Here is a 22,657-nt window from a genome sequence, read left to right as displayed (position 1 = left end):
GAGTCTTTTCCCATGCCTGTCATGCATTTCTGGAGAAATGGACTTCTGGCCATCTGGCCAGTGACTTTTGGGCTGTGCATCCATGTAGCTGCAGCAGCAGTAATCCAACTCCTGACCCTCCTGTTAGCCAACTTCATCCCTATCTTCAGACAACCTTCAGCTTGGCCTTCCCTGTAGATTTGCAAGGAACTGCATGCTCAGCAGCTGGCCAAGTTCTCTCTCTCTGAAAGTATTTTTATCTGTTGCTCTTCTTAACTCAAAGAGGAAATTAATTTCTCCTCCAAAGTGTTTTTAAGGCATGGTATAGTGTCTGGCATGCTGGGGAGGGGGTGATGTCTGGGTGGAACAAGGCCACCTTGTGCAATATTTTGGCTCTTCTAGAATAAGGAGCATTATGCCCTGTGTGGCATTGCATAACCTGAAGGTACCACTGGCCAGTGAAACTACTCCTCATCTCTGCCAAGTAGACCTGTTTCTTTCAGCTCTTTTTGTTTACTGCCTCACTTTTATGGCCTTGGGGGAGATGCTTGTGTGTTGACAAGAGATCTTAGATTCCACATGGGAACTGTGTGTCCTCCCGAGGCTCTGGAGGATGGCTTTTTGCCTATATCATGGTCACTCTCTGATACCCAAGAGCCACAGGTCAAGGACAGGATTTTCGGCAAAGAGTTTGTTCCCATGCATGAAAGTACAGAAGGCTCAACATGTGTGACAGTCCTTCTTTTCAGCAGTGTATTAATTTCCAAAGTTGGTACCTTCTATACTTTCATACCCAGGAGTAAATGAGGGGTTTCCAACAGCAGCATAACTGTCCTTGTCCAAAACCTGATTTATGACAGGTGGTAGTAAGAAAGAAAGAATCACTTGTTTTCGTCTGAACTTGTACTTTTTTTTTTTTTTTAACCTTTTATAAATATAGAAAAACATTTATATGAGAATCAGTTTAATCATTCTTTTGAAGGTTACATGCACACATTTGGCTTTATGTCCCACTTGATTATTAAAAGGTGCTTCCCTTGTACCATAGAAAGTGAGTAAGGTAAGAGTAAGTTTTGCAATTCTTGCTTTTGCTCTGAGAATTTTATTAGCAACATTCCTACAGTCCGTAGGGCTGTTCCCATAACTTAGCAATGACCATATTTTGGGGTTTTCGGATTTTGTTTTCTGATTTCTGGCATCAGAACATGAATTTTCTTCTTGTACTTTCTTCTTGTACAGTGCTCATACGATAGTAGAATTTTTCAGTCTTTGGCTACTAAGATTTCATATGTCTCAGGAGCTACTTAGCTATTCATTCCATGGAAGCCTATTTTACCCCTTTCATTCCTTACAAAATTTACCCTTTCATTCTGGCATCAACAGACTATATTCTGTGGGCCAGATCCAGCCCAGAGGGAACTTCCATCCAGGCTTCTGCCTTTCCCCACTGAATAGCTCCTTGTTGCTTTAATAATTGTCTGGCTCTTGGATCCCCCTGTGTTGCTGCCCTTGTGTCCATGCCGGAGGAGAAGAAGGGACTGGATGCATAGGTTGGAAATTACGCCAATCAATCAATCAATCACCCCTGTGGATGAGGGTAAGTGGTATACACTGCAGTATTGGAAGAGTAGTAGAAAAATCACCAGTAATATGTGTGGATGCCACGCTGCATGTCTATAGCTTATTTCTTTTGCATATAAAACAACAGAAGGTTGAGTGATCTTATCCTTAAGTTCATGAAACTCATCTGCCCTTCTTAAATGGAAGGTAATATTGCATACTTACTGGATATCTTATTTTCTACATTTATTTTTTATCCTGAGGACAGTTCATAATGAAATGTGATACTGTGACTGATAGCAAAACAATGCAGAAGACCAAAATTACCACATGTATTGCAACATCCCATATTAAGGTTACTTATGATGAACTTTGTTTCTTTACTCCGTTTAAAAAATAACATTGTAATAACGCTCTGCATATTTACCTTTTGGTCAGTTGAATAGTTCACAAGTAAGTAATTCCAAAAATGGCTTCACTGACTCTTGTTGATTGACTTCTTGTGCAGTAACGTGCTCTTCAGAATCAGCTCCTTTATAGCTATTGCCAAATATTATTTCATATTTTTGAGTTTATGTTCCAAACACACTTTGAACTGTTTTACTGGAGTTAGCAGTAAAGCAGGAAAAGTTTTGTAATATCCCAGGTTGTCTATTGGGAACAAACTGTTTTCTAATAGGTTTTTTTTTTTTTTTTCTTAAGAGATACCTTACTTTTTCTTAAGGCTTTCATGGGGTGAGACAAAAAGGCCCCCAAAACACCTCCACAGAATGGTACCACTTACCAGCAGGATAAAGAACAAAAACCTCTGCCTTTGTTCTGCTCTGTTCTTATTCTGAGCTTTGGACCAGTTGCACAGAAAAAAATGGTGTAAGATAGCAATGAAGACAAACCATCTACAAGACATTCCACCGAGGTTTCAGTCTCTGTTGTTGCCCGTCTGTTTCTCTGTCAGTTCTGGTACTTTCACACTTAGCAAGCCTTATCTGCTGTCCTCCTGTCAGTTCTTTGTGGAAATTCATGGTGAGGTTGCTGCTTCATCTGAAAATCAGATGGCTCAGTAGATAAGAGGGATCCTAAAAATGTGGTGTGCTTGGCTTTTGCCATTTATTTTGGTGAAACCCTACACGGGAAAGCTGGTGTGAGACCTGTATAGTGTTTAGCTCCTGAACACCTGGGAATTTCTCCTTAAGTAGTCTGTCTGCATGGAAGCCTGCTGTTTGTATGGATACCTGTTGTTTTAGAAATTAACGTTTCTGAGGGGGAATGGCCAGATTTTCCCCAAAGTTTTCCAAGGGCAGTTTTGTGCATGGCAGTGGTACAGGCTTTTAAACATTCATATGGGGCACAGAGTCTATGCAGTGAATGCAGCAAAGAAAGATCTAATTTTTCATTCTTTCAGTATCTCCTAATACCATTTGCAACTGTGGTTTTATCATATTCAGATACTTTTCTTGCCAGGAAACTTATGATTCTGCCATACTTTTAGGCAGCCAGCACTGGAAAGTTTATTCATGCTATGTAGTTATGGTAATTCTCAGAGGATGTTTATTATTTGGAAAGCAGAATTCCATACAGGACGAGGAATTCTTACTACAATTAGTTCCCAAATTAATGTATCACTTTAATTAGATCCAGATTTGTTGGCCTACATCATCTGTAGAAGAAACACATTTCTTTTTTCTTATCTGTGGTGGCATCTGGGGACTGGGACACCTCCTTGTGTCATTTTAAATACCTGTGCACAAAACCACGCATGGATTTGCAAAGTCAGACTAGTTTGTTACCCTCCCTGTCCCAGAAGAAAACGAAAGGGACAAATTTGGATAATGTCTTTGATAAAGTGTGAAGGTGTGGCATCTGCTGTACTTTTTTGTAGAAGGTAAAAAGAATTAGGGAGAGTAAAAGGAGATAAGATGTCAGAGTGGAGACACCCCTTGCATTTTGTTTATCCCTTTGTTATTGAAGAGTGAAAATGTAAGGGACCATCTAACTGCCTCAACATAGCAGAAGATGAAAGATTTGCTGGCTTTTTAACTATCTTCTGGGCTGCCTGTCTCCAAAACCACATGTAAGCATGTAGATATTGATTCTCAATACATTTATATGTATTCTTTGTTTATTGACATATTTATCTTAATTTTTGGTTTGTTGTATTGCCTTTAAGAGTAGTTGATCTCACAACATACATACGTCGTAGGCAGGTTATTTTAAGTTCCTAAATCCTTAATGTAAGTAATCTAGTCTTCTGAAGTAGAAAACAGTTGGCCATCAGAGGTCGAGGCAGAATTGGGTGTAATTCAGATAGTTCAGGGTATGCAGTCTGTCACATCGGTTTTGCTAATATAGTCAAGCCAGGTCAAAGTGATGTACAGGCTGGCATGGAGGCATGAGCTGCTGTTTGAGGCACAGCCAAATGTAGGTGCCACAACTGTTTAGTTGGAGCCTGGTAAAGGGATCCATGGTGGGTCAAGTGGGATCTCTTCTCTTACTGTGTTTTGAAAGTCCAGCACATGTCTGAAACACGGTTTGGTTCTCTGGATTTCCTTCCTCTGAAAGAATGGAAAAAATCACTTACAAAGCTTGTGTTATGTCTCTGCAGGATATGCATTGTAACTGAGATGCTTATATACTGTAGCAATAGTAACTATAAACATTGTTCAATGTGTTCAATGTCCTTTGGATTTTTTTTTTTTAACCATGGAAGTGATCTTTAAATATCCAGTATTCTCCTTCATGTTGGCCTAATGAATTATCTGCTGTTTGCACTTGCTATACACTCATTTATAATCAGTCTGGTCTTCATAATTAATCCCCCCAAAATATTTGAATGCAGTTTCAGGCTGTAATAATCCATAGATCATTTTTGTATTTTTGCAAATGCCACTTAAAATATTATGAAATGAGGAAGAACATCGTATCATTACAAGATGCGTATGATGTTTGCTAGGAAATTAGTATAGTGTATGAAAAAGCATCAAGTATAAAGACAAAAATCTGCTTAAATCATTAGCCCAAACTGTTTATACTGAAGCAGCATACGTAGAAGTTAAGCTTTGTGAGAGTTGATTATGGCAGCCTCCGGCTACTATGCCTTTCAGATACACCTGCTGTGTAGAGGGCTGGGGTAGGTGGTGTCAACACGGGGCTTCTTCACTAGCACAGAAAGCCTTTTCCATCCGCTGTTCCTCTGGTTGCTTCAGCAGCAGGCATGCTGATCCTGATGGAGGGTGGCTAGCTCTGCTGGGAAGGGCTGACCCATGCCGCTGGGGACAGCATCGGGAAGGGGACCGGCAGAAGCGCAGCAGCGCATCTCTGGCCAGAGACCCTCCTGCCCAAGGCATGGCCATGTTAATTAACAGTTTGCTGGTGGAGGTCGACCATATTGTCATAGTCAGAGTGATATAAAATAGCCTTTGCTTGCTGCCCTGTAAAGCTTTAAGGACAGGGAGGATTTCCAGGGTGAGAAAAGTGATGTATCACACAGGTGTCCTCTTAGGATTTGCTCGAGGCTTTGGACATACCTCCACCCAGATGCTTTTTGTAAGACGAGGTGAGCAGCAACCAAATCACCATCTTGGCCAGAGAGTTTCCTCTACGATTTTTGCTCCTTACCAGCGCCCTCCCTCAGAAGTCATTTTCCTGGTCCCTGAATGAGTCCACCTACAGGGTTAACGCAATGCAGAGAACCTGGGAGACCAAGCACCCCAAGAGACACAGCAGACCAGAAAACAAATGGATGAGTGAAAATGCTATGAAGATTTCCCATGTGAATTAATTTTTCTGACTTCCCAAACTCTCGGAGTTGTAGGATTTTTGTGAAGTTAACTGTGGCAAATGACTACATAAAAAAGGCCCCAAAGAGGGTTTTTATGACAAAAAGATGTTTCAAATAATTTAAGTGGTTGTAGTTAAATAAAGATATTAATTACTTTGCCTAAAACCAAAGTCCTGAACACTATAAAGAAGAGAACAAGAAATATGACAAAATCCAGAATATTCAAGGTCGGCTTAAACTTGTGGAAATACATTTTGGGGAGTTGAGAGTGCATAAAACATGTTAAGTTTGCCTTCCAGCATCTCCTCAGATTGCCCATTTGAGAGAAGTTGAGAGTTGTGTGAGGTTTTAAACATTTTTCAGCTTCTTTTATCTTCTGAATGGAACAGCTAATAAACACCTGATCTAACATCTGTAAAAATCAGTGAAACTTTTCTGGCTGCTTTTACAGGGCTTTGGGTCAGGTTAATGTATAATTTTGGAGAAGGAGTTATACAGCCAGATTTATCTCTAATTACATAGCTGGTAGATGGAAATTGTAAACAGCGGCAGTTACATGAGGATCTGCTGTTACGATGTGGAAAGAACAATTGTGTCTTGACAGCCAGGGGAAACATGAGAGATGGGAGGGAAAATCTGATGGGCAGAAAAGTGATTTCTGCTGATGCACTTCTCTGGGGAGAGAATTCAAGAGTTTCTTATGCAATCTTTGAATAGAAAAAAAAATGTCTAGTAATGTTGGGCACCTCAATTTTGAATGGTTACACTGACACACTGAATTTTAGAAAATACTGAATACTGCCCCTCTGAAAATTTGCCCTTTTCAAGTAGCTTCGTGTTGAACATCCAAAAGAGGAAGCTATTCAAAATCACGGGTCAATTTTGAAAATCTTGCCCATTAAATGTATAAAATAATGCAATTAGAAACAGCAAAAAACTACAGTATGCAAATATGAGACACTGTAAATTCTAAATAATTATAAAGTAATTTGTACTTAAAACCAAAAGTTATTTTCATATTTATTATGGTTATAGGAATGGTAAAGTAACATAATTTTGGCATGTACAAAAGTTCTGAGTTCATATTAATTAAGAAAAGCTCAATGAAAACTGTGGCTCTCTGGCAGTGTATGTATGCCACTGGGCTCTGTGTCAGGAAAACACCCCAAAATTAGGCAGGCATACCTGTTTGCTAAAGACTTCAGTTTGTATTTGTGTCAGATGCTAAATGGTAAAGCTATTTTTGTCATGTTTTAAGTAGCATGGGTAGTCTAAACATGTTCAATAGGTCTAGTGACCTTTTCCTGAGTAATGGAAAACTTTCAGCTGTGCCAGTGCAGTATATTTATACCAATATTATTTACAGGTCTTGCCCTCCTTGCTACTGCTTCTTAGAACTGTCCTTGAATGAAAAATAAATGTGTCAGGTTTTTAATACAATTAAGATGGCTATAAACATTCTTAAAAATAGAAATGTATTCTTTGCCATGCTTACTTTATCTGATTGCCATGTCTTCAGCAACTGCTGTTTCTGTGATGGACTGACAGACAATCTGTGAAATGGTTCTGCATCAAATACACTGATGTGTACCCTAAAGCAAGTACTCAATACTTTGAAGAGAAAGGTTTTGAAGTTCATATTCAACTATTAATTACTTACGTATTTGTAGTCCAGCTGATTTTTAAGAACATACTGAGGGCTGCCAGTTTCTTGTGATGCATCATGGATATTGCTTGTGGAGGATTCCTACAAGAAGTGTATAGAATCATAGAATCATAGAATGCTTTATGTTGGAAGGGACCTTTAGAGATCACCTAGCCCAATCCCCCTGCAGTGAGCAGGGACAGCTTTAACTGGATCAGGCTGCTCAGAGCCCCGTCCAACCTGACCTTGAATGTTTCTAGGGATGGGGCCTCCACTACCTCTCTGGGCAACCTGTTCCACTGCTTCACCACCCTCATTGTAAAAAATTTCTTCCTTATATCCAGTCTAAATCTATTCTTCTTTAGTTTAAATCCATTATTCCTTGTCTTGTCACAACAGACCTTGCTAAAAAGATTGCCCCCATCCTTCCTATAGGCCCCCTTTAAGTACTGAAAGGCCGCACTAAGGTCTCCCCGCAACCTGCTCTTCTCCAGGCTGAACAACCTCAACTCTCTCAGCCTGGCCTCGTAGGAGAGGTGCTCCAGCCCTCGGATCATTTTTGTGGCCCTCCTCTGGACCCGCTCCAACATGTCCTTCTTGTGCTGAGGGCCCCAGAGCTGGACGCAGTACTCCAGGTGGGGTCTCACCAGAGCAGAGTTGAGGGGCAGAATCACCTCCCTCAGCCTGCTGGCCACGCTTCTTTTGATGCAGCCCAGGATTCGGTTGGCTTTCTGGGCTGCAAGAGCACATTGTTGGCTCATGTCCAGCTTTTCACCCACCAGTACCCCCACGTCCTTCTCCACAGGGCTGCTTTCCATCCCTTCATCCCCCAACCTGTACTGATACCGGGGGTTGCCCCATCCCACGTGCAGGACCTTGTCCTTGTCCTTGTTGAACCTAATGAGGTTCACACAGGCCCACCTCTCCAGCTTGTCCAGGTCCCTTTGGATGACATCTCATCCTTCTGGCATGTCAACTGCACCACTCATCTTGGTGTCGTCTGCAAACTTGCTGAGGGTGCACTCAATCCCACTGTCTATGTCATTGATGAAGATGTTAAACAGCACCGGTCCCAGTATGGACCCCTGAGGGACTCCGCTTGACACTGGTCTCCATTTGGACATTGAGCCATTGACCATGACCCTCTGGATGCGACCATCCAGCCAATTCCTTATCCACCGAACAGTCCACCCATCAAATCTGTATCTCCCCAATTTAGAGAGAAGGATGTTGTGGGGGACTGTGTCAAAGGCTTTACAGAAATCCAAGTAGATGACATCCATTGCTTTTCCCTTGTCCATTGATGCAGTCACTCCTTCATAGAAAGCCACTAGGTTGGTCAGGCAGGACGTGCCCTTGGTGAAGCTGTGCTGGCTGTCTCGAATCACCTCCCTGTCTTCCATGTGCTTGAGCATAGCTTCTAGGAGGATCTGTTCCATCATCTTCCCAGGCACAGAGGTGAGGCTGACAGGTCGATACTTCCTTTCTTCCCTTTTTAAAAATGGGCACAACATTCCCCTATATGTGTGGTGACTGCTGAAAGTCTCCCACAAAAGGCAGAGAAGTTGTGGGTTACTGGACAGTTGTAATAACAAAAAACACAATAACTCAATAGAGGACCAAAAAAAACCAGTTTTGTGATGAGCAACTTTAACAGATAGTTTGACCTTTTATTCCCTTTGAATACTGAGCATGTATCATTTGAATCCTATCTCCCCAGTCCTGATTTTAGACAGTGTTTGTCTTTAACTCATTCAGGCACTGAAAACAGTGTGATGGTGTAATTAGGGTTAACCGTAAAAGCGAACAGAGCTGAAGATCATCAGTGTGCAGGAGATGGCACCATTCCTCAAATCCCCAGGCTCCCCATGTGAAATAAGATGGAGGCTCAGCCTTCTGCTGAGACTCCTCAGAGAGGATGCACAGTTGCCACCATTGCTTTTGAGAGGTCTCAGAAAGCAATCCCCGAAAGTTTTTCAGCACCTTTGGGCAGGTAGCAGTGTCAAGAATCCAAGTCATAGAACTGATAATGTCAGGACTAATTGATTAAGCTTGTCTGTTACCAGAAGAGGTGAGCAGCCATTGATATTCTCTAATCACCTACATGTAAATCTGGGAAGGTCTCTGAGCTGCCATATAACCTGTTCCTCCGTCTCGGAGAAGCAAAGCTGTATTTGGGATGTCTCTGACCCTTGGTTTTCTTACCAGTTCTTGTAAAAGCTGGAGCTTATTCCATGGAAATCTTCAGCAGTTACACATACAGATGTTTACAGAGGATCTCACTTAAACCCTTGTTGCTGAAAGTGATGCTGTTTTCTTCCAGTGCTACCTTCACGTAACATGGAGAACAATTGGTATTCTTTTTTAGCTTTTTATATACTGGACAGCTTATCGTGTCCTACCTCAGTCTTCCTCTTGTAGATTAAACATGCCCAGTTTCTTCATAGGTCCTGTTTCTTAAACATCACACCATTCTGGCTGTTCTCTGGACTATATCCAGTCTGTTTAGCTGTTCCCTTAAGGGTGGCATCCGAAATCAGGAACAGCATTACCACTCTGACCTCATCAGGGCTAAGCAGAACAGAATAAATGACCTCCCTAATTGACCCAGAACTGTAAACTTGCCTTTCTAAATCGTTACTCTGTACTGTACCACATCTCAATGGATATGTGTTCAAAATGCCATTTGCTTTATAACCACGGAGCAATTAACTTTTCTCCCTAATGATACATTTTCTCTCACAGAGACATTCTCTCCTTTCCCATGATTCTTCTATTTTGCACACTTTCAGTCAGGTCCACCTGGACTTTTAACTCACCAACTCTTTGTATTTGAATCCAGTCACTAATTTATGCACTCAGCAAGCAATATTACTTTTGATTGATCGCTGCTGAAGAAAGAAGAAAAAGACCTGCACAAAGCCTTCTGGATGAAAGGAAGAAGTTATTTTTACACTGGATGTGGGGAGAGAGAGAATGACATCCAGTGCCATGACTTCAGGTTGCATTTATTTCCAGTGAAATGAATCTCCATCTTTCACAAAGTTTATTTAAAAATAAGCTATACTCAGATCTTTGGATAAAGATGTTAGAAAGTTAAAGTGTACTTAGCTTTCAAACTGTGTTGTCTGATTATCTTAGCTGGCCTGACTTCCAAACTCCCTTGAAAATAGACCTAGTGTTTTTTATTTTTTACATTGGACAGATATCTGAAAGACCTGAATCATCCTTCTTAAGGAAATCATTGCAGATGGAAGGTGGAAATCATTACATCTTGGGGCAGTAATCTGGTACAAGCGCATATCCTCACAATTTTTTCCAGGGAATATTCCACTATGAAAGAAAAGTTTGCTCTATCAGAATAGGGACCTACTCCCCATCTGTTGCGAAGGGCAATCTGTTCCTCAGACTTCTTCGTGATTACTTTTTATATTGGAATGCATACTAAAAAGCAACTAACTGGCCAAATATATGCGTGATGGGATTTACAATCTCAGTGAAGAGCAATATAGCTCTCCTGAATTTCATGTAGTCCCTGTTCATGGTATCTGAAGTTCCTTCTTTGCTTATACACAAGTCAAGATGTGCAAGAAGTTGCAGTGTGCAGTCCTAGCTGAAAAATGGGTGTTTACTTTTTATTATTCTTTTATTCCAAACTAAGTGCCTGGAAAAGGCAGATTGTTTAAATTTAGTTATTTGTGATTAGGGACCTCTTTCTGATATGTAAAACAGATATTATCATATTGGGGCAGAGCTAAGATCCAATTTAATATCCTGACTCTGAGCCTGATTCAGAGAAAGGGGTGAAAACTCGAGATAAATCTGACAATTAGAGGTAAAATTAAAAACAGGAACACAGGTATGCCTTTTAGTTTGTTTTGGTTTGGTTTTTTTCTTTCTGGAGATAGTAATTGTAACTGTGATTTTTCTGTCTCTCTTTACATGTTAAATTTCTGCTTCCTTTTTCTTACATTTTTCCAAGCTCATAGAGTGTCTTAACATAATTGCACGCTCAGAAGAGCATTTCCACATCTCAGTTTTGAGCATCCAGTCTTTCCATTGAGTTATTTACTTCCCTTCTGTATATAACACAAAGACGATGAGAAGTGTAACAAATAGATGATAACGTACCTCTGTCATTTCCCTCCTTATTGTTCTATCCTTCCTAAGGTATTTAGTATATATATTGATAGGCAAATCCTGGCCTTCCTCTAAGCCCTGCTGGGATTTTCCAGTAACGTTTATTATTATTATTAACCTACTCAGGGCAGCAAGACTTCATGGTACTAGGCTTTTTTACAGACCCGGAACAGGAAAATAATCTCTGACCTCAAGTATATTTTGATATCATGTGGTTCTACTGGTATATACCATATTCCCTAGGAGGTGATTCCATTGATTCATTGGAAAGCGTTATGGTATTCTGGCTACATCTTCCATTCCTTTCCTTTTGAGCTATGCCATTGTCAACTGAGGGCTCCAATTCACGAATATACCATTACTTAGGGAAACACACAGATGCTCTCTATTAAAGACAGTGCATCTTTTAGCCCCTTGCAAAACATGACTCCCTTAAACACAATGCTTCATTGTTTTTCTGAATTTCAGCTTCAATTAGAATGCGTTGTTCTCAGGGGTGCAACTTGGTGGATCAGACTGCTTACTATGGAGTGTCAAATAGACAAAAAGGGACAGCAAGGGAAACAGCATTCTTGCTGAAGAACTTAATTTCCCCTAGTATTTGCCAAAGTAGCTAATCTAATTTATGCAAAAACAATTAAAATAATAAGGCATTGCATAATTTTTTTTATTGAGTTTCATAATTAAAGTCACAAAAATATGTTATCCTTTAGACGGTGTAGCTATGACTTTCCAGCTTTCAGTTCCTATATTTAAGGTTTTCTTTCTACACAAACTTCATAATTAACAGGACTTGAACTGTCTAATTCTCTCTGCTCCAGAAACTGGTAGTGCTGTCAAAGTTCCTCATATACCTTGCTAATTAGATACCTGATACAGTGGGCTTGGTTGCCTTGAAAATAAAAAAAGGATTTTACAATCTGTGAGTGATCGAAGTCAGACTAAAAAATACTGCTTTTACACAATATCAGATTACATTTGCTGTCACATGTATTTGCACAATACTGTATTTGTACAATATACCATAGTCCAGCACCACTGCCAAACATGTGAGATCAAATATGGTAAATTACTGTTGTTGTTGAGGTCTGATACACCAGAAGAAAAACACAAGTCTGAAATTACCGAAAACTTCATGGGAAAGAGGAAAGGAGTTCCCAGAAATACACTGAAAAACGAATGCTTCTCAGTTTTGAAATGAGCTCGCCAGAGCTTTCCAAAAGAAGATGAATGTTCTTGAGCTGATGAGTGTTTATCAACTGTCTGCATGTCTGCTCGGCAGCTTTGCTCCCTTGAATATGTTCTTAATCTGAAGAGCTGAGAAGATGAGGTTTTGTAGTCATCCTTCTAGTAAAGGTTCCCATTCTCCCAGTACATCTGTCTTCAATAAGATATATGTAAAAAATAGTGGTGATATGAAAATTCTGTGGGGTGTGTTATCACAAGGATGCAAGATAACTCAAGAATTACATATTTGAATGTACCTGTCCGTGCACACTAGAACAGAGAATTTGTCTGGGATATTTTTAGTGAAATTTATTCTAGTTAGAAGTGTAAAAATGCCTTTTTACAAACAGAACCTGCAAAGAATTAAGTAATACCACAAAGACAGACAGATGCTTCAAGCTTTCAGTTAATCTCAAAAGAGAAAGCAAAGTTAGCTTTGGAATAATTGCGGTGACCTCAACTTGGTATCTTAAATATCAAATACTGTTCCCTGATGAGTAATACAGTATTTCTGATACAAATCATACATAAAATTTCACTTTCATTTTTCAATTGCTTTATAACAATTACTAGGTAATGTAAGTCCTGGTAAACACGAGTGGGAGTTTTAAGGATGCAATAGGTGCAGCTGGGAAAACTGAATCAAAACGTTAAAGCCCTGGATGCATAAAACCCTATATGTCTTTGCAGGAAAGGAAAGTCTGGTTTACAAGAACCATTGTTCCATTGCTTTTTGGGGCAGGAATTGTGTTTTTGTTTTTTGCTAATATAATGCTTTGTACAACTGGTACTCGATCCCTGATTAGTGTCTCTTCAGTGCTACAGCAATCAAAAAATAAATAACAAGAAAGGCATTTTAAGGCTCTGGTACTGTAAGTTACTTGTCCAAAGCCACAGAGTGAAATGATGCAGAGCCAGATTTAGCACACAAGGAATTTCTTTTACCCAGTCTCAGCCTCAAACCATTATTTTGCTTCTCTCTAGCAAATGACCTTGTCTGATGTGCATACATCACGCGGGTCTTGGCATGCCACTGCCAGCACCTCTGCTCCTCTGAGTCACTACGAAGGCAATTGGACAGCAAGCAGCTCCTTCCTTCTAGGTTTGATGCTCACAAGGAAGCCTTCGGAAGTGCAGAAGGAAACCCTGGGAGTCATGCAGGTGTGTTAGGTGACGGGCAGGCTAGCACACTTCAGGACTGACAGCTGAGAAGGACCTCAGCATAGAGCACTTTTCAGCAGGACTCAGTGCAGACTGAGTACCTGCAACAGAGCTGGTAGCATGGTCTCGAGTCTAATGACTTTTTTTTCTGACAAATATTAAAAAATAATTCATTGCTTTGAATTGCATTCATAACATGCAGAACAATAATCCATTCAAAAGACAAGCCATTAGATAAGTTTATTGGTTTCAGTCATTTATGAGGGTCCAAGAGTGTGTCTCTGTTATCTGGGCTGTCTCCTAGGAGCCACCTCTGACTATCTCCCAAATTTCAGGAGGAATCTCAGAGGTAGGATGGTATTTGGATGCACACCCACTCCTTGCAGTATGTCCTCAATGCAAGTACTTTGCCTCGTGATTGTGTGGGCATGGCATTCTGCCCTGGCATTGAATTCAGTTGGTCTCTTATTCAGAAAAATACTTTCTTAGGTTGGGAGAGGAGAGTACTGAACTCAGCGTGTATCCCACCTGTCTGACATGATTACTTCCAGCAAAGTCAATGGAATTATTTGCGTAGGATATGGTCCAGTGTTAAGAAATTCTTTAAAGCATAGGAGCAAAAACCATGTGTGTGTTTTATATGCTGGAATGTATCCATTTTCAGGCACAGACAAAGGGAGTATTAAGGACCATGAGAGAGTCCCATTAAGGGCATAGTGTACAAAGGGTGTGAGGCATAGGACAAGGTAGGATGGAGTACTAGGATAGGAAAGGAAGGGAAATAATCTCAGTCAAGCAAATAGGGTAACTTGTAAGTAACTTCTCCAAATCTGTTTGAAGGTGCCCAGTGAACAGGTTGGGGCTTTCTTAAAGTTACAGTTTAAGGAATGAAATTATTATAAAAATAATATTAGAGGTGGGCACAGGCTGCAAATATGTTACTTTTTCTGAAAAAACAAACAAATTAAAAATCATTTCCTCTTCTGTTTCTTTGCCAAGACCTATTTTCAGGACTCTGTGCTTCCCCTCAAGCAGCCAATGAAATCTCAGGCACCTAAAACAAATAGAGGCAGTATACTTTGGACTTGGCTGGTAAAAAAAAAAAAAATAAAAATAAAAATTTAAAATATTTTGCTTTAAAATATGCTAGATTGTCATTTTTATATTCATGCACATTTTGTTATTAATTTTGGCTCATAAATAGTTCTCTTTGTAAAACAACAACTTAACCATTCACCTTTCATATGCAGTTAAACTCAGATCCTGTGTACTCTTAGGTTTCTGTGCTTGCTATTTCCAGGACACACACAGGAGCAATTCTCTTTAAAACTTGGATGTGAGGTACATCCAGGTTGAATAATGATGGTGTAAATCATGTTCACTGCTTACCCAGGGCAACCATGCACAGTGAGTAGAGCCATGCTCTCTGCAGTTCTCATCTTGTGTGCGTGCCACCGTAGCTGTTGAGTTCATCCCAGCAGTGCATCAAATCATACGACTGGTGTCTGTTCCGCATATGTTTGCTCTGCCTCTCCCAGAACCAAAAATGTAGGTGGTGGGGCCTCATGCTCTGCAGAATGGGTCCTAGAGAGACACTTGGTGATGAGTTTTTGTTTGGATTTTTCTAATTCTGATTTTCATTGTTGTTTCATAATGCACATCTTGCTGTCTGCATGAAAGCTGGCAAAGTCAAGAAAGTAGTTTTTTTGGGGTTGTGGCCCTCCTTCTGCAAGTATTCAGGACATCTTGAAGTCACAGTGGCTATCTATGTGGTGGAAGTTAAATACATGCATTTGTCAGATTGAAGTTTGAACTACTGTTTCACTTCAGTAAAGGTGGAACATGTCCCTCATGCAATGATATCAATTCACAGGTTACAAAATTTAGAACAAAAGATATTTATTCCATGAAATAATTTATAAAGGAAAGGGTAAGGAAAAAGAAAATATGAAAAAACTATTGTTAAAAATGCAAATAAAATTTCTGCATGAAAAAAGTTTTATGTAAGGATTTCAAACAAAAAAGAAATGTAATTGTTCAAATTTTATTCCCAGTAGCTTGTAATGCTTTGCTAATATATTGCTTTTTTGTTCTTTCACAAAATTACTGTATTATCACTCAAATATCTCAAACACATTGATAGACTCATCTGTAAGGCATCCCCCATCCCACTTTTATGGGAGCTGCTGGACAGCCAGCTGAACAGTAGTTGAGTCATTAGAGCCTGGTTACAAACACGTGAATAAGTGTATTTTAGTGTTCTTGTGAGTATGTTCTCTGGACTGAACGTGATATAAAAGTTACATATGTCCTTACATGGTCACAGGCTTGGGTTTACGTAAGGAACCAGTTTATATATATTGAATTCTTCAGTAGCATATCACGACTGTGGAGACATTGCCTTTGACTAAGAAAATGGCAGGTGAGTTTAGGTTGGTAGGAGTCATCGCAGAAGCAGGAATATTTTAAGGTACGGGCAGGAGAACAGTTTACCACAGGGAAGCTAATATATAGTCTTGCAGCTTCTCAGCCTCTCTGTGTGAGTCTTGTTAATGTGTGGGAAGTTCCTGGTGACTGACTCCCTCATGGAAAGCGGGACAAGCTACCTGCCATGTTGTGCAAGGTCCTGCGTGAGAGGTATGCCCCAGCTTGCCTCGTGTCAGCCTCCTTGTCCCCTTTTACATTCTTTGTCACTGTTCAGTTTGGCTAATGCCATTTAGCCTGCCTATGTTTCCACACATGCTGGATAAATGATGCTTTCAAGAAGTGATGGGAATGTTGCTCAGATGATTTTAACCATGCTTAGACATTTCTCATAGTGCAACCTTTAAATGCCTCTGTGTCAGTGGTGGGTGAAATGATTCCTGTCTGATGCAATAATTAAAACTGTAAATTGTTTTGTTGTCAGCCCAATTTTATGTAAACTTTACATCTTCTGCAAAAGAATGTGAAAGCTGCAAAGAGAAACATGCAGGAGTTGGGAAATACCACAGAGAAAGTTCCCTCTTGCTTTTGTGCATCATCTCTTCAATTACATTACATTATGCACTGTTTTCCACCAGCTTCCTGTCTTGCTGACGGCACAGGATGAATACTGTTAGGGACTAGCATCAGGTTTGTGAAGTGGAAGAACCATAGAATCATAGAATCATAGAATCATAGAATCGTTTAGGTTGGAAAAGACCTTTACGATCATCCAGCCCAACCATTAACCTACACTACCAAGTCTACTCCAAGCCAGTCAAGGGTAGACTAGACTAAATCATGTCCCCAAGTGCCATATCTACCCGTTTTTTGAACACTTCCAGGGATGGTGACTCCACCACATCTCTGGGCAGCCTGTTCCAATTCTTGACCACCCTTTCCATAAAGAAATTTTTCCTAATTTCCAACCTAAACCTCCCCTGGTGCAGCTTGAGCCCATTTCCTCTCGTCCTATCACTAACTACTTGGGAGAAGAGACCAACACCCACCTCACTACAACCTCCTTTCAGGTAGTTGTAGAGAGCGATAAGGTCTCCCCTCAGCCTCCTCTTCTCCAGACTAAACAACCCCAGTTCCCTCAGCCGCTCCTCATAAGGCCTGTGCCTTAAGACACCACTGTCCAAAGGAAACCCAAGCCATTTTTTTTTTCAGGAAATGAAGGCAGCATCATGAATGAAGCAATGAATTACAGATGCAAAGAGACACTATTACAGATAGACAAGATTAAGCTGTTCGAGGGAATTAATACGATCCCTATACCTTCCTTTTCTCTAGAGTCACTGCATAGCAGTAGACTGTAGCCAAATACTTGAGCTGAGATATTCACAGGAAGCCTCTAATAATGACTGCACAGTTTTGGTGGGTTTAGAGAGTGACTTCTGGCTCTCCTTTGCAAAAGGTGCAGAGCACGCATGAGGATGCTTTGAGTTGTGCTTTGAACAGCTCATCATCTGATTGGTAATACTAAGTACCCTGGAGAAGTTAGACTTCTGATGTTTCTGGTTGCGTATTCAAAATCAGCTGATACTTCCGATAATTTTGATTTCAGTTTCTCTCTGTTTCTGCCCCCAGTTATAAGGTAAGGATAGTGCCACCTCCTTTTTATAGGTATGGAAGCAAAGTCACAGTGTTCATGGTAGACCCAACTGCTATAACTAGTAACTAGGTGAAAATGTCCATGAAAAGATTTATCATCTCTCCTTAGAGCAGGGCTTGGTTACTTCGTACTCTATAGCAGACTGCTTTTAAATCCTTATTAATGATCCATCTTCCTGACCTCACCTTCTGGCCTCTCAAGCTCATTGATTTCCACACCTCTCCTTATCTCTGCCTTGCTGTTTTGCTCCTCTGCTTTCTCCTTTCACTACTTCTTGAGTCTGGTGGCTTCCAGAGAGAAACTTTGCCATGAGGAGGGAGAGCCTCTCAGTTCTGCACTTGGGACCACGTACTTCCCCCTTCACTGGCCTGGCCTGCTAAGCCATACAGGTAGCCGTGGAGGAGCGTCTGTGAGGATGGCAGATACCACATCTAACCAGCACAGAGAAAGGAATTCCCCACATTCATGGGGAAATGAATCTATACAGCCTATGCAAGCAGATTTTTTCAAAGGCTTATAACTTAGCCAAATCTGGGCATCTTTTAATAAAAACCTTTCCCCTGCCAAATTTCAAGTCCTGTCTCCAAAACATGGAGGCACTAGAGCTTTTTAATGAAACAGTTATTAAAAACCAAAACAAAACTAGAAATAATAACATGCTTTTCTCTCAGTTGTTCTCAGAAAAGTTGTTCTGTTGTTCTCAGAAATGGCTGAACCAGTTCAGCCCGATTTATTTATTTTGGAAAGAGTCAGCTGAGACAAACTTTCAGCATGGGAAATTTCAGCCTGACTGGTTAGACTTTCTCAAAGTTTGGCAAAGTTTAATGCAAGTGAAAAATGGTCTTATACTGAGAAGTCAAAGGCAAGCTTACTTATCAGCAATGCTCCTTGCTTAGTATAGCAAAAAAACTATGTATATTAACTGCTTTTTTTAATGTTTCAGATTCTTTGAGTATATATTGCTCTACAAAGATGCAGTGATGTTTCAGATTGAACAAGTTACAAAGCTTTGCTCGAAGATTGCTCTGACAGAGCCATGGGATCCATATGATATTCCTGCCAATTCAACCTATGAAGATCAGTATTACATCGGGGGACCTGGAGATGAAATTATGGTACAGGAATGGTCTGACAGAAAACCAGCCAGGAAATGTATGTGTATGCTTTTGTTTCATCTTAATAATAATCATTGTCTCTGCTACACAGGGAAAAATAAAATTATTCATGTTTCACCTCAGCTTTCCATATTTCTATAAAGTTTGCTGGAGGAAATAACAAATATACCCTGTGCACAGCATATCATTTTATTATCAATGCATTTTATCAAGAAAATGTTTCATATCTCAGCAGATCAAATATGTCCAAGGGACTTGATTGTATTTTAGTTCATATCATACAGTTTTGGCATGGAACAGCATCATTTTGCATCTGAATCCAGCAGCCTGTATCCAAAATTTATCTAGAGAAGAATTGGCAATATAATTAAGGGCACACTCAAACTAGAGTGTGCATAACAGAAACAAAGCAGGTGTCAGTGTGTGTCTGCACACTAGTATCGAATGTTACCATAGAATACATCCAATACATGGTTCTGCAGCAACAGACATTATTAATATGCACTTAAGTTTTGTTATCCACTACGCTAGTAAGAAACGTCTGCTCTCGAGGCTTAGTTCTGCATTTGGCAGCTGAACACCTGCCTCATAAAAGAAAGTAGGCTGAATTTTCCAAGGTACAGTATGTTGGGTTTTGGATGCATAGCAATTTATCAGCACGTTGGCTTCAATTTCATCTATGGTTTACTGATAACCTGGACAACTATAAAAATAATTTTAAAACCCCCATGAAATTTATGGCATTATTCAGCTAATGCAATACTTATGGTTATAGACACCTAATATAGACTGGTTATGAACCCGAGCATTTAGCCAGGGGAAAATATTTCTTTCTTGAATAAAAGTAGAAAGAATGAAGTAGAAAATGAAGGATAAGATCATTAGACCTCTGTAACTAGGTCGATATATCCTCTGGTATTCTACAAGAGGCAAATTATCACTCATTCCAAGAATTTTATTTTTCAGATGCAGTATTTTTGGAACTTTTATGGAACTTAATAGCCAGATACCTTCAGTTAATGATGTGTGATTTTTATCCTGCAGTATTTTGTACCTCCAGTGCTTTTCTGTATGACCATTCAGAAAAATAATATCTTAAAGTTGTCTACCCATCCACCTTTCAGCTCACATTGGCTTTGATTCTAGAAATTATATTTATGTTAAAATTATGAAAGTTTCAGCAGAGATACAGGTTACCTTGGTAGCATTATATTTTACCTTATTTTTTTATTCAAAATTCTGATAGAAGAATTAATCAAAGACTTGTTGAGGAAAAGAATCCTCCATTTCTGGACACTCAAAACCAAACTCATTGAGGTCAGAATGCTTTTGGTATATTAGGATGCCCTGGAGATGTATGTTCAAATATTGCTCAGCTTGCCATGCTTTTTTTAGATACTGTGTATGTGTGTTTCATGTCACAGCTTATCTGTCTCCAATAATGTGATAGTGTTGCAGTGTATCACACAGTATTGGAAGGACAGAAAGGAAGTATGTTTGATAGCTGCTGAGTGAGAGAAAATAAGCTTCATTGGGACTGGAAAAAATTCATATAGGTATCACTGAGAGGAACTGATTTCTGATCACAGTAGGTAATTTCCTATTTTAACCTCATAAGTTTCTGCTATCAAGAGAGATGAAATACATGAACCAACTGGATAAAGTGGTGTATGATGGAAAGGGTAAAGAAAGATCACAGAAGAGATGCATGGGATAAATAAAAGATTTAAAAGTGAAGGGTGTTCAAAGGAAACCAGCTCGATGGTACTGACTGCAGAAATAGGTTAGTGGTGAAAGTAGAGGTGATGGCAGAGATGAGGGGAGAAGAGAGTGAGAGAACATCTCTGAGATAAGCACATCATGGAATTAAACTGAAGTTAAAAAAAGGGACAGACTTGCTACATGACATACATGGAGGAGATTAGCATTGAGTGTAGTCTTGAAATAATTAGTGAACTGGTAGAAATGTTTGAGAAGAACAGGAATTAAAAAAATGAACATGATAATGATCATATGAATTCATGGTGGTAAACAGAAAGAATGATTTAAAAGAAAGAGGTGGAGGCACTGGAGTTATATTTGGGAATGTTCCTTTCCAAACAAGACAAACCCTCTGTGCTAGAGACAGTAAGATGGAAAAAGATGAAGCAAGGTCATGTTTATTTGGATTAAAGATGTGGTGAGTATCATCAGTGTAAGAATGACAGTTAAGATTATAAAGGACCAAAAGCTGTGGAAGCAAGATGCTACGGCTGTCAGTTCTGGTGCAGAGGAGTCCCAGCACAGCAGAGGACAAGTGTTTCCTTGGATAGGTGAGTGCAGAAATTCCTGTGCACAGGAAGGAATCGGATGTCCCACATAGTTGGGGGAACTGTGTTCTGGAGTGTCAAAGGCTGTGTTCAGGGCCAACATTGTGAAATGGACCACAGATTTTCAGTAATCACACCTTCCAACTTGTCAAAAACAGAGTGTAAGGTGTAATGTCCCTGTGCTACCCAAGCTGATGGCACCAAAATTTGCCTTCTGGGAAAACAGAGCATTTCATTGCTTTACTGGTGAATTAAGTGCTGACATGAAAGTGGCATGAGAGATGAGAGAAATCAGACTTGTGCAGAACACAACTAAATTTGGGACTAAGCAGAAGTGACAGTCCTTCAGTAGAGGTATACTTGAAAGGTGTCATGCCAATGCCATGATGGTATCATGATTTGAAAAGTGCTTGACACCAACATGTTCAGGTTTAAGATCATTGTGGTGTCCAAACTATACCAGTTTTGTGGCCTTTCTTGGTGTTGCCATGCATATGGACAGAACTATGGGCAGTTCCAGCCTATAGGCTTTGCTTGAGGAATGGCCATTTTTTGGACGGACGTCATCGTGACACATTCATCATTCATGCTTGTTGTCTAAAGTAGTCGCATTTCTGCTTGGTTACAGTGGAATCCTGGGTTGGCGTTTACACAGTCAAGGACTGTTACCCAGTACAGGAAACCTACACGAAGAACTACAGTGTGACAACCTCCACTCGCTTTTTTGATCTACAGCTGGGCATTGCCGACCCCTCGGTGTTTACCCCACCCAGCACCTGCCAGACAGCCCAGCCAAGGAGGATGAAAGATGAATGCTGATTATGGACGCTGGCTGCCCTGGGCAAACAAGTATTAGCCAAGAGGATGGTTATTAATAGTCAGCTGCTGACGTCTAACCTGATTTTTCAAGCTTGTTGTTGCTCTTTTGGGAATTGTAAGTTTTCACTTGAAAGAGAACATAAACATTTGACTGAGTAAAATATGTAACACAAAAGATCTCTTTCATCACATTAATCTGTTCAGTGATGCACTTGCAGTATTATGTAATTACCACTAAGATAGTATTTATAGATACTATTTATTTAAGCTGTGGCTGATTTTCCTTTTGCAAAGGTTTCATTATTTATTTTTTCAAGAAGACAAAGCATAGGCAGACTGCAATAATGGCAACATCAAGAAGGAAAAGCCAGATTTTGTTGTTGTTGTTACTTCTGGGGACTTGAGGGAAAGAGAAATATGTCCTGGGTAAGACCTCATCCCTAACCGAAAAATACCCCATTTTAAACAACATACATCAAAAGTATGGAAACTCGTTCTCTTGGTTTTGTTTTTGTTTGTGGTTTTTTTTTCTTTCTGCCCTTCAGGAAGCTAGTAGTCTAATGTTTGAGCTGATTTTTTTCCTTCTGAAAAGAAACTGGAGTAGATCTATTCATGTAATGCTAGCTGACATGCAAAAAATCCTTTTCTGTTTCTTGAGAGAAGGATGTGAAAGAAAGGGAAGGAGGGAGAGGGACATCCCCAAAAAAGTAAGTCACAGTTTTCTTGCATTTACTACACTTTGAAGTGTTCCAATAGGGTGCCATTAGACATTTTTCAATTGTATTTTACTTTAGCACCCATTTTTCAAGGCAATACTATTTTTAACCTATGCAAAGAGATTAA

The 22,657-nt window shown here is 39.9% G+C and overlaps 1 protein-coding gene across 1 annotated transcript in view; it reads left to right on the top strand.

Moving 5' to 3' along the window:
* EPDR1 (ependymin related 1) overlaps positions 1–21,814 on the top strand; it is a 32,149-nt gene extending 10,335 nt beyond the window's left edge. Inside the window, exons 2-3 of the mRNA XM_075706204.1 lie at positions 18,515–18,723; positions 21,624–21,814. Coding sequence (XP_075562319.1) covers positions 18,515–18,723; positions 21,624–21,814 — 400 coding nt within the window. The remainder of the gene's footprint in view (positions 1–18,514; positions 18,724–21,623) is intronic.
* Positions 21,815–22,657: the final 843 nt, after the last annotated feature.

This window comes from Pelecanus crispus, chromosome 2, assembly GCF_030463565.1.
Source record: "Pelecanus crispus isolate bPelCri1 chromosome 2, bPelCri1.pri, whole genome shotgun sequence".
Lineage (NCBI taxonomy): Eukaryota > Metazoa > Chordata > Aves > Pelecaniformes > Pelecanidae > Pelecanus > Pelecanus crispus.
Note: the sequence above shows the minus strand (reverse complement) of the source record. Positions and strands in the feature narration are given on the sequence as shown.